The 12,219-nt window shown below is 40.7% G+C and overlaps 1 protein-coding gene across 2 annotated transcripts in view; it reads left to right on the forward strand.

Annotated features, from left to right (window-relative positions):
- LOC132781870 (uncharacterized) overlaps positions 1 to 11,070 on the forward strand; it is a 32,582-nt gene extending 21,512 nt beyond the window's left edge. For both annotated transcript variants that reach the window (XM_060786395.2, XM_060786396.2), the window contains exons 9-15: positions 751 to 1,054; positions 3,225 to 3,432; positions 5,342 to 5,472; positions 5,992 to 6,102; positions 7,157 to 7,354; positions 8,367 to 8,460; positions 10,078 to 11,070. In XM_060786395.2, coding sequence (XP_060642378.2) covers positions 751 to 1,054; positions 3,225 to 3,432; positions 5,342 to 5,472; positions 5,992 to 6,102; positions 7,157 to 7,354; positions 8,367 to 8,460; positions 10,078 to 10,141 — 1,110 coding nt within the window. In that variant the 3' untranslated portion in view covers positions 10,142 to 11,070. The remainder of the gene's footprint in view (positions 1 to 750; positions 1,055 to 3,224; positions 3,433 to 5,341; positions 5,473 to 5,991; positions 6,103 to 7,156; positions 7,355 to 8,366; positions 8,461 to 10,077) is intronic.
- The last annotated feature ends 1,149 nt before the right edge of the window (positions 11,071 to 12,219 follow it).

The raw sequence follows: 12,219 nt of genomic DNA on the forward strand, positions 1-12,219 counted from the left end.
CCTAGTAGTTCAAAAACATGTAATGTGAGTAGATCAATAGATACCGCCTTGGCAGGAAGGCAAAAGGCGCCCATACAGCCATGCCGGCAAAACACGCCTAGGAGTGTGTACCGATGACAGGCTCCTCAGCATGGAAAATGGAACAAGAGCACCTCCCAATGGCCAGAGTTGAGCATTGCCTCCAGACACCGGAGATGGAAAGGGAAACCTTTGCCTTTGTTTGCATATTGTATGTCATTGTTGATTGTATAAAAGGCATTGAATGTTTGCCTATATGTGTATACTGTAATCTTGTTCCCTCGGGGAGATAGAGCAGAATATAAATAAAGTGTATTATTATTATTATGTTCAAGGGACAGGCATATTACACTCTGTAACATGTTTCTGTTCCTGGGTTATAAATGCATTTCCTAATTGGTTCGATCATAAAAGATATGGGAAAAGATTATTAAACTGCCAAAACTGTTTAATACTTTTGTGCAGGAGGGACATCCCGCTATAGCACATTTTGCTCTAGTTTTTCAATGAAGTTTTTTGAGTCTCAATTCAACCTTGTTTGTGGCAGCCACAAAAATGAAGTTTCTGGAGCAGAACAATGACTTTCCAAGTAAGGACCACACAACGAAACAAGAAAAAACACTTTTAAACCAGGAACAGAAACTTTTTCCCCACATTTTGCCACATAGTGTTACTGATATGAGTAAAATGTGAGGCTTCTTAAATTTTTGTGGGTCTTTTCTTTGCCTCCAGGTGGCGGAAATAACTCCTTTCCAGAAAAATGCTTGTCCACCCATTGGCTTGAACTCCACAGAGGAAACTCCCCACAACCATTCCATCATAATCAATGAACTGGGCATCAACAACAGTACCATTCTATACCAGTTTGTTGAGCTGAAAGGAGAGCCCGGGGCCAGTTTGAAAGGATACACACTGATGTTCTTTTCTGGGCACAATGATCAGCCATACTCCAAGATCCCGCTTCAAGGCACATTTGGGAACAACAGTCTGTTCGTTATCTTGCCAATTGGAGGATCCAGGACTGGAAAGCTTCATGGTACATCAATTTAAAGTTGTTCTTTTATTTAGTACCTTGCATGGAGAAATGTTAATTCTTTATAATCTTAACTCCTAGTGTAGGGGACCCCCTGCTTGGGGTCCTTGCTGAGTCCGTCACAGAGGGCAGCAAAATGAAGAGAGTCTAGTCTCCAGAGGTAAAGCAGAAATCTCTTTATTTCAAGTGTGGCCACACAGGGAGAAACCACCAAGACAAACCAGTGTCTTCAAAAAAGGCTGTCTCTGATATTTGGATATTTCAGTCACCTTATATACATGTCTTTTCACTGTGTCATGGGCACACACCTCTCTTATCGGATCAACCATTCAAAAACATGTTTTTCTCATATTTTGCCACTTCAGTGTCTTTCACTGCTAACCTTCTACAAACTACGTAAACACACACATTATTGTTACAGATAAGCATTTTGGGTGTTAACCCATCCTGAGTACTCCCTAGGCGAACTTGACAATACAGTATCTTGTGTCTTCCAGATTCATTATCTCCTCTTAGCTTTTGGTCTTCTGCAGGCCAGAGGAGAGGGACAAACCCCTCTTTAGGTTTGCATTTCAGCACTTAAACACTTCTAAGTTCTGTTAACCCTTTCACTAGAATCTTCTAACCGGCATGGGAGTTGCCAAGGAAAAAAAAATTATATATTGTGGTTAAAAGTAAGCTCCATTACCTCTCATGCAGCTATTACAGGCTAATATTTTTAATACTGATTTTAAATTTTTATTGGATGTGTTGCAATAGCAGATTCCCAAATTAGTTTAGTGTTGACACCTTATTTTATTTTTCTGGTTATTTAATATTTAATGTTTAAGTTATATTTGTCTTTACTGTTCTAATGTAGCACAAATCCTATTTAAAATCATACTACGTATTTTTGACATTAATATTGAAATTTGAAAAATATACAGAAAGTCTTTACTTTGAGATACGTTTGGATAGGTAAACTGGATTGAAACTGTTTTGGGCCCTTCCTTCCCACCATTCCTAATGGCCTCAGGCCCTTCCTTTCCCCCTCAGCCACTTAAGCGGAAAAAGACAAGAAAAGGAAGGGGCCTGAGATTGTTAGGAATGGTGGGAATTGGAGTCCAAAACACCTGGAGGGCCCAAGTTTGCCCATGCCTGTACTGCTAAACTGTGTAACTCTGCTGGAAGGTGCGATTCCACCATGTAATAAAATTTGAATGATTGTCTGTTCCTGGTTTGAAAGTGTTATTTCCTGTTTAATTGTGTGGCAGTTACTTTGAAAGTCATTGTTCTGCTCCAGATCACAGCCCTTCCCACAACATAGAGTTAAGGACAATTGCATACCAATATACAGATACAATACAGTAAGTATTCTGAATTATATACACAACAAATAACTAGTGTAGGAAGCTTGAAGAAAGTTGTTATTCCAACAGAACCAATGAGGAAATGACATTTATAACCAATGAACAAACACTGCATTACATGGTGTTATTGATGTCACACAATTTGTATTGGAGCCTGTAAACTAGTCAGTTGTGTCAACTGCCTAATGCCTATGTGTAAGGCCACTCTGAGCCCCTCAGGGTGGGAAAGGTGGGGTATAAATATGGTAAGTAAATAAATAATAAATATTGTAATCACTATTCCAACACACCTATTGAAGCATTTATTTATGATTTATTTACCATATTTGTATACTGCCTTTCTCAGCCTGGAGGCAACTCAAGGCGATTCACAGTCGGCAACAATTTGATGCCTCAACAATTATAAAACAGTTGAAACAATCATAAAATCATATTAAAACATTTAGCATATAATATAAAAACTGTACAAAGCCATAAACACATTATCATGATTGTCTCCTTACCAAAAGTCATTATCCAATTGCATTGTCAAGTCGTTCAGTGATTTCATATTTACCTGGTTATGCTACATTAGCGAAAGCTTGCTCAAAAGCCAGGTTTTAACCTTTTTTTCGGAATGTCAGAAGGGAGGAGGCCAATCTTATATCCCTAGGGAGGACGTTCCACAGCCCAGGGGCCACCACTGAGAAGGCCCTGTCTCTCGTCCCCGCCAAACGCATCTGCGAAGGAGGCAGGACCGAGAACAGGTATTGTGGGAACTAAAATGATACCAAGTAAAGCTTAGACCAAAACTAGAACTGATGATGTGTTGTCTGTATTTCCAGAGCAGCTGGTGATGCCCTCTCTTTGGAGTGAACCGTCTCCATCACAGCACAGCCATAGCGTTGCACTCTTCAGACATATACATGTTCCAAATGGCACTCTGGCACCGGATGAGATTGTAGAAGATGTGGTCGTCTTCACAAATGAGCCCCACATCAGCCAACTTCATACCAGCTTTCCTATCTACTTCGTTTCCAGGAAAGCGGAAAGGTAAGATGGCATTTTATGTGAGGTTTGTTAGACTATGAGACCTAGGACCTTTTTACATGGACCTTGAGAAACATGGGGGACTGTTTGTGTCTTGCAAAGGGAATCATACCTTTCGATCCCCATTTGTCCTGTTTCAAGTTCTGTCTTCTCATCACGTGTGTTTCCCTCTTTATTTTTTTCCACTGTTGTTGCCCATGTTCAAACCATTACATGAAGAATCTTTTTCTCCTCCCTCTCCGTATTGCTTTTATTAAAAAAAAGTCAGGGAAATCCTGCCATGGAAGAAAGAAAGGGAGAGAGAGAGAGAGAAGGAAGAATGAAAGGGAACAAGATTGGAAGGCAGAGAGGGAAGGAGAAAAGGGGAAAGGGAGGAGGAAAGAAGGAAGAAAGGAAGAAGAGACAGAAAAGAAAGAAACGGGTGAAGGAAAGAAGAAAAGGAATGAGGGAGGAAGACAGGGAGGAAGGTAATTTGATTGTGTTTTTCCTGCATGGTAGGGAGTTGGACTGGATGGCCCATGTGGTTTTTAGCTTTGACTATATTTTGATGGATATTAATTGTAATTTTAAAATACTGTTATATTTAATTCTGTTGTAATGTTGCCATATTTCTAAATTGTGTGGTTATGTTTTTAATGTAACCCACTTTGAGTCTCCTTCAGGAGAGAAAAGGTGGGGTAAAATAGCATAATAATAATAATAATAATAATAATAATAATAATAATAATAGTAATCAAGACCTCAAAATCGAACTGCAGAGGCCTCTGGCATAAACCAGTAGAGGTGGTCCCAGTGGTCATCCCTGTCCTGAACTCCCACCTTTCAGCACACTTCTGTTCCATTTCTACGAAGGGCAACAGATGACAGCCGGAAGTAGGCAAATGTTATGTGATTGGCTCTATGCCTTTTCATACTTGAAATGAAGTTTGTACAATGGGGAAAATGTTCCATGGATGAGGTCAAAAGAGAAGCTGCATTGAGCCTTACTAATCATGCTTGTGATATGATCTCCTGTTGGTTAGTTAGTACTGCAACATCCATGACGTTACTGGAGTTAAGGAGGCTTTTCTAGGGAGAAAGAACACTTAAATATTGGGTTGTTGTAGGTTTTCCAGGTTATATGGCCATGTTCTAGAGGCATTTTTTCCTGACGTTTCGCCTGCATCTATGGCAAGTATCCTCAGAGGTAGTGAGGTCTGTTGGAAGTAGGAAAACGGGTTTTATATATCTGTGGAATGACCAGGGTGGGACAAAGGACTCTTGTCTGCTTGAGCTAGGTGTGAATGTTTCAACTGACTACCTTAATTAGCATTTGATGGCTTGGCAATGTCTGGGGGGGGAATATTTTGTTGAGAGGTGATTAGATGTGCCTGATTGTTTACTCTCTGTTGTTTTGCTGTTGTAATTTTAGTTTTTTTAATATTGGTAGCCAGATTTTGTTCATTTTCATGGTTTCCTCCTTTCTGTTGAAATTGTCCACATGCTTGTGGATTTCAATGGCTTCTTTGTGTAGTCTGACATGGTGGTTGTGAGAGTGGTCCAGCATTTCTGTGTTCTCAAATAATATGCTGTGTGCAGGTTGGTTCATCAGGTGCTCTGCTATGGCTGACTTCTCTGGTTGAAGTAGTCTGCAGTGCCTTTCATGTTCCTTGATTCGTGTCTGGGCAATGCTGCTTTTGGTGGTCCCTATGTAGACGTGTTCACAGCTGCATGGTATACGGTAGACTCCTGCAGAGGTGAGAGGATCCCTTAAATATTAAGGGATCTTAAATATTATTCTACATGTGTATATCTCTGTGATGTTTAATGGGCCCCCAGCAAACAGTAATTTGAATGTTCACTTGTCAGTGTTCAACATTTTCGTAATTGTGGAAATAAGCCTTAACACTTTTAGGTTTTTTTTCATTGGCAGACCTTTGTCCTTGAGCCGCTGTTCTTCCTGCAAAGAGGCCTTTGCTATCTCTGACCCCACTCCCGGCACAGAGAACGTGTGTCCTCGGGACTCATTTTCTTTGGATCTTAGGATGTGCCTGCTGACATCCAGTAAGGAAATAAATTTTTCTTTGTCCCAACAGCATGGAAAGAATGTTTACAGTAGAGCCGATGTTCTATTTATCTAAGTCAGTCCTAAACAATGGCAGCAGACAGGATTGTGACTGAAGTGATGATTTATACTATGTAACATGATAGTGTCTGCAAAAGGACAAATATATTCCTGCCCTAGATTTAGTTCATGTATGCATAGGTTTTTATCTTTTCCATCTTTAAATATATATATATTTACTATTTACTCTGATTCTGTTTTTGTTGGAGTTTTTTGCTGTTGTGTGTTGTGATTCTAGAATTTGTAATATGTATAATTTATAATATGGTCAGTATGCCAGAATTTCTGCTTATGTACTAGGTAGGTCCTTTATTGCAGATACTTCCCTGGTGTGAATTTCCCTCTTGAAATGGCTTTTTGACTTAGAATAGACCATGTGGCATTTCTGCCATATGTCTGAGATAAATATATAAAGAGATCTCTGCAATATTGTTAATTTTTTGTCCTCATCCTGACAGACTGTTCCTTGTGGCCTCAAAATGCACACATCCTGGCTAGCCTCCAACAAGCCTTAGTAAGATCAATGGAAGAGAACTGCCTTTGTGGTGTGTCCCCATGCTATATAAAAGGTCTGTATATGAAATGTAAAGTGACACCATAAGATCTGCTGTTTGCTTTGTGTAGATATCTGTAGAGAAGGAATGCTATTCCTGCGTTGTTCATGCAGTGTCTCAGAAGAAGGAGGGAGGATGGCTAAGAAGGCTGTACTATTGGGGAGTGATGTTTTAAAATAGAAATGGAGACAGCCAGCTTGAAAGATAAGACTCCAGCTGTAAGTCCTTGAGATGACAAAAGGTCTTCTGAACTGAAATGGTTTTGCAGTCTATGCTTAAAGGTTAGGTAAAGGTTTCCCCCTGAAGTTAAGTCCAGTCGTGTCTGACTCTGGAGGTTGGTGCTTATCTCCATTTGTAAGCCGAAGAGTCGGCGTTGTCTGTAGACACCTCCAAGGTCATATGGCTGGCATGACTGCATGGAGCGCTGTTACTTTCCCACCGGAGCGGTACCTATTGATCTACACACATTTGCATGTTTTCAAACTGGTAGGTTGGCAGAAGCTGGGGGTAACAGCGAGAGTTCACCTCGCTCTCCGGATTTGAACCTGTGACCTTTCAGTCAGCAAGTTCAGCAGCTCAGCACTTTAACACACTGCACCACTGGGGGCTCCTTAGTGCATGCTTAGATTGCCTTAAGGCAGGAAGAGGTGAAAGGGAAAGAAGGAAATGTGAGTGTGGTGTGAGTTTTAAAAACCTCTGTATAAAAAGCTGCTGCCCCTTCCTTTCTCTGTGTAGTACTTCCCTAGCTTGATTGAGGTATAGGCCTACCCCTTAGTTCTTCTGTAAATCCCATTTCTAGTCATAATTGGGAATGTATGCTAGTGATTAAGGCATTGTTCATCAATATCACCTTCTCCCATTTCCATCTTCCTAAAACTCCTGCTGTTCTGCTGTTTTGACTAGCAAGGCGTTTCATCCTTCTTTTCAAGTCCGTCCAGCTCCTCCTGCCCTCTGCCTTAACCTTTTGCTGGCTTTCTTAGAAATTTCCATTCTCTTCAGGGGAACGGTGACATCTGAACAGAAGGAACCACTCTTTCATTTTTCCAAACATGTATTTGGTCTTAACAAGGGCTCAATTTCACCTGCCGTCATTCCGTCCTGGAGTTCTCTGGTCAGCTATGGGCCCGGTCACGAGAACAGCGGGAGCTGCTTCTTCGTTGGTGGTCTCACTTCTCAACCAGTCCCCACCCATTTACAGTGGATGGAAGACTCCTCCGAGCAAAAGCAGAATGCTCACCTACCAGTGAAACAGCACAGAGGTCTGGAGGTGAGCTTACTTACTTAGGTGATCCCTCGTTGCTCAAGGATGATTGTCTTCCAGATGTGGTGTCTTGGCGGTGGGTCCGTAGCTGGCTGTGGAGCTCTATTCTTGATCCACATGTTCTCCTGCAGTGAGGACATCGGTTTCCAGATGGAAGGTGGTCCTGGTCAGGGTTGGCTTGACGTGCCTTCCTCTTGGCACATTTCTCTCTTTCACCCTCTATTGGTGCCTCTTCGGGTTCTGCAGCATTGCTCGTCACAGCTGACCTCCAGTTAGAGCGCTCAAGGGCCAGGGATTCCCAGTTCCTGGTGTCTATGTTAGCTAATAGGAACATGGCCAAACCTCAAGATTCTAGAAGCAGTACTCCAAGTGAGGAAATTTCCCAAGTTGTGGTCAGTAAAGTTCTGCCTCACTTTCAAAAGAATCCAATGTCTAAATCTTTTGAATGGGAAGAAAAGATAAAGGAGGATTACCTATATCTGGAAATGTATGATGTGACCAGAGAAGGTTTTGGGTATGCTGTGATTTGGTGGTGTTACCAAGTCATATAGTACTTGGCAATGCTATGGAACCCTGGGATTTGTAGTTTGGTGAGATACCAGCACTTTTTGGTCGTCAAAACTAAAGAATTGGCTGAAAAACTTCTATGATTCCATAGCAGTGAGCCATGGCAATTAAAGTGGTACCAAACTGCATTAATTCTACACCATAGATGCACCCTTAGATTAGAATGAGCATAACACCATTGACCATGCTGCCAGGGCTTTCTGGAAGTCAAACCCTCAAAATGAAAAATTCCGCACCCCATATGAATTCTCCGTCATATGCCCCCATCTGTATGCTCTTCGTATTTTTAAAATAAAGTGTGTACTGTATAACTGTCAAATACCCAGCCTTTTCAAGGGTCTTGATTTTGAGGCAGTAAGCTTCTAGCAATTTTCCCAAAAGAACATCTCAACACAATCAAATTAATTCTCTTCTTTTTTGTCATCTTATATCCACCATGATTTTTTCACAGCTTCATTTCAAGCATGGGAAGTTGCACTCACTGTTTTGGGCTCCATTTCGCTTTCACTGCTGTTAGCTGGTGCAGCATTTTACTGGATCAAAAGGTAAGAAGTTCCAAACCCCTTGTGGTTTGGAGATACTCCCTTCTTGTTCCCAATGACTTGCAGCTCTGAATGTGTTGAAACCAATGATTGTGTATTTAATTGGCTGCAGCAGGCCCAGTTTCCTCCATGATCCCTTTCCACCTAATTCAGCATCAGTCCTGTTTTGGTCCCTTTTCAACACACCGTCTTCAAACAGCTCTCCTCCAGCAGCCTACTAACATTTGTTGTAGGTCTAGCACCTGTCAAGAAAAAGAATATGGCACAGATTGCTGCAAAAAGCAAATAAGATCACAAACAGCGCAGGAAAACCATTATCTCCAAAACTGAAGTTCACCTATTTTCTTCTTGAAGACTGAGCTTGAAAAATGGAAGAAGTAATATATTAACACTTTATTTATATTCTGCTCTATCTCCCCCGAGGAGACTCAGAGCGGATTACAACATACACAGATAGGCAAACATTCAATGCCATTAATTCAGTGAAATAACAAGGACGCACAAATACACAGAACAAAGGTAAAGGCTTCCCTTTCATCTTTGGCTTCTGGAAGTGGTGCTCAATTCCAGCCATGGGGAGGTGCTATTTTTCAACTTCCAAGCTGAGGAGCCTGTTTTTCAACTTAATGTTTTATTTACTGTTTTAAACAGTTTTGTAAGCCGCCCTGAGTCTCCCCTCGGGGATTGAGAAGGGCGGGATAGAAATCTTGGAAATAAATAAATAAATAGTCTGTAGACACCTCCTGGTGGTATTGCTGGCATGGCTGCATGGCCAACGTTATTACCTTCCCTCCAAAGCAGTACCTATTGATCTACTCACTTGTGCATGTTTTCGAACTGCTAGGTTGGCAGGAGCTAGGGCAGTAGGAGTTCACCCTGACCTACAACAGTGGGAGCTCACCCTGACCTACAACTTTGAACTGCCAACCTTTAGGCCAGCAGATTCAACAGTTCAATGGTTTAACCCATTGCTCCACTGTGGCCCCTATATAGACCTAGTGTAAAATAAAGTAAATAGATTTATTGGACAGCAACAGGCGATAGTGAAATCCTGGATGTCTCTGATTTTTGCTCACAAAAATGGTCCATCATGGCAATCATCCTTTTAATGGAATCACAAAGAGACTGGACTTGATGATTTGCTGTTGTGGTCATCCAGGAAGAGGATTTTTTAAAAGCCATATTATAATCAAACTCTTTCCCCCTCTTCTTAGTAGCAGGAAAGCACAGAACAATAAGCAACAAGCATAAGAAATTTAATTTGAATCACAGCGCATCATGCTCAGTATAATCAGTTAATTAAGTGCCTATCTCTCCCCTCCTCTCTACTGACTTCTGTAATACTTGCAGACTAAGAAGGCTGTTTTGTTGTGTGCCTGATTCTCAATTCCAAATTTTACAAATGTCCACAATTCGATAGGTATGGTGCTATACAGAAAAATCAGGAAAGTGTACCTAGTTTTTCTAAAAGTATTTTCTCATTGCAACGTTTTCGAATTGGCAATAATGGTATCTTCAGTGGAACCCGTTTCAATGCAGTTTGCAGTCTTTTCTTCTTCTCTGCCCAATGAAAGAAATGCAAGTCATACAGATTGCTGTATTTTCTCTTGCGTTTTCCAGGCGTCCACAGAATTACACCACCATTGAGCTGAACGATCGCTCTGAAATTATGGCAGAAACCTGATAGTCAAAACCAGGAAACATGTTTATTTCTGGAACTAATGAAGAATAGCAAAAGCAACTCAGAGAGCTACTCTAGTTGCCTGGCATTTGCACAGACGACCAAGAATGTAACATTTCAAAGTCCTGAGTCTATTTATGATTATGGCGATAATAATAATAATTTTGATATTTTCAGAATGAAATCTACATTTTTGTTTCATTATATCTTCTACTTTGATCCACACTGCTGTTGTGTATTCAGTGGAAAGCTTCTGAAGGCTATCTTTGACTGTTATCCATCTCCTGTGCAAAGGTGGTGCCTTTGCAAATAGTGCAGAGATGGTGGTAAGACACACAGCTCATCAAAAGGACTCCTATCAAGTGTGCAAAAGTGTGCAAGATGCACAGCTCAACAAAAGGACTTCTATCAAGTGTGCCAAAGGTTCTCCACCCAGTCTCCAGTTTTTAGAAAAGGAGTGGATAATCAGTGATACACATAGTGATGGAAATGACATTTGCTTGAGACCCTTGGAAGAGTTGCTAGTTTGTAATTCAGACTGGGTCATGAAAAGAGAACGCCTACATTGTAATGTTGAGTGGGACCATAAATGCCAACCTGTTTTTTTGGTAAAACTCTTGCTGTGACTAAGGTGTACAAAACTTAGAAAACTCTAAAATCATTGTGCCATGGGAAGAAGACATGTCCAATCCAAGAAATCCCAGTATTGTAAGAGTCCACCCTAGGTCTTGAAGTTCTTGAAAGAAGGGGTTTAAAGAATGGATCTCCTTGAAAGAAGGGATTTAAAGATGGTGCAGAATTTATTACAAGATCTGCACCATCTTTAAATCCCTTCTTTCAGGGAGACCAGCATACTTTTATGCTTCTTTCAAGGGATGAACCTAGCAGCAGCTGTACCCTACAAACACTATCAAATAAATATATAAACCTGAGATTTTATGTGTAACTTGCATCTTTTATGTACTGTGCCAATTCTTAACTGTATAAACTGCATCAAATGAATGTATCAGATAGATGTAATAATAACCTCTAGATAAATCCTTTGGGCTCCCATGCAGAGTGTATAGGCTGTGATAGTATATAAATTCTAAGAGTTGAATTCCTTGCTGATTATATTTATTGTCCATGGGGATAAGTTAAAAATATATCTTCCAATTCTAGGCCTAAAGGTTGCAAGAGGCCTTCTGAAGCTGCTCCAATCTGGGCATGAAAGTCCCCACATATAAGAACAAATGCCTTGGGAAATTTCAAGTTTATCCATTCTAGCAGAAAGATTAGATCCTTCCATATTTTGGGAGTCACTAACAGACCATTGGAAAGAGAAAAATAAATGCTTATGCAGAAAAAATTATTCCCAGTATCTGTATTAATTTCCACTAGCAAAAGATAATTACTAGGTTATTGTAGGTTTTTCCGGGCTATACGGCCATGTTCTAGAGGCATTTTCTCCTGACGTTTCACCTGCATCTATGGCAAGCATCCTCAGAGGTAGTAAGGTCTGTTGGAAGTAGGAAAATGGGTTTATATATCTGTGGGAATGACCAGGGTGGGACAAAGGACTTTTGTCTGCTGCAGCTAGGTGTGAATGTTTCAACTGACCACCTTGATTAGCATTTAATGGCTTGGAAGTGCCATTAGATAATTACTTTGCAAACTGAAATCCACCACTTGGGATTCTTCTGCTAATGTCTTTTTTAGATTTCTTTATGACTGGTTGTCTGAATGCTTTACAATCATGTAAGAATGGGGGATTGAGTTTGTGTGTCCTGTCCAGGTCTCTTACAGAACTAGTTTAGTGAAGGCTCACCAGGCACGGACCTCTCTAACTGCAGTCCTTGCTGAAATCACTACTGAGTTAGACTTCAAAAATGTACCTGTTCCAACTTAAAAACAAGCTCAACTTAAGAACAAACCTACAGAATCTCTCTTGTTTGTAACTTGGGAGACTTTCCTGTAATGCATATTTGGGGGGTATGATTACTTGATAGCAAGATATACAACCCCCATGATCCCCTAGCACTGAGACACTGCTGAAGTTATATCAGACTGCATTAAATCTACAGTATAGATGCACCCTCTGA

Source organism: Anolis sagrei, chromosome X, assembly GCF_037176765.1.
Source record: "Anolis sagrei isolate rAnoSag1 chromosome X, rAnoSag1.mat, whole genome shotgun sequence".
In the NCBI taxonomy this organism is placed as follows: Eukaryota; Metazoa; Chordata; class Lepidosauria; order Squamata; family Dactyloidae; genus Anolis; species Anolis sagrei.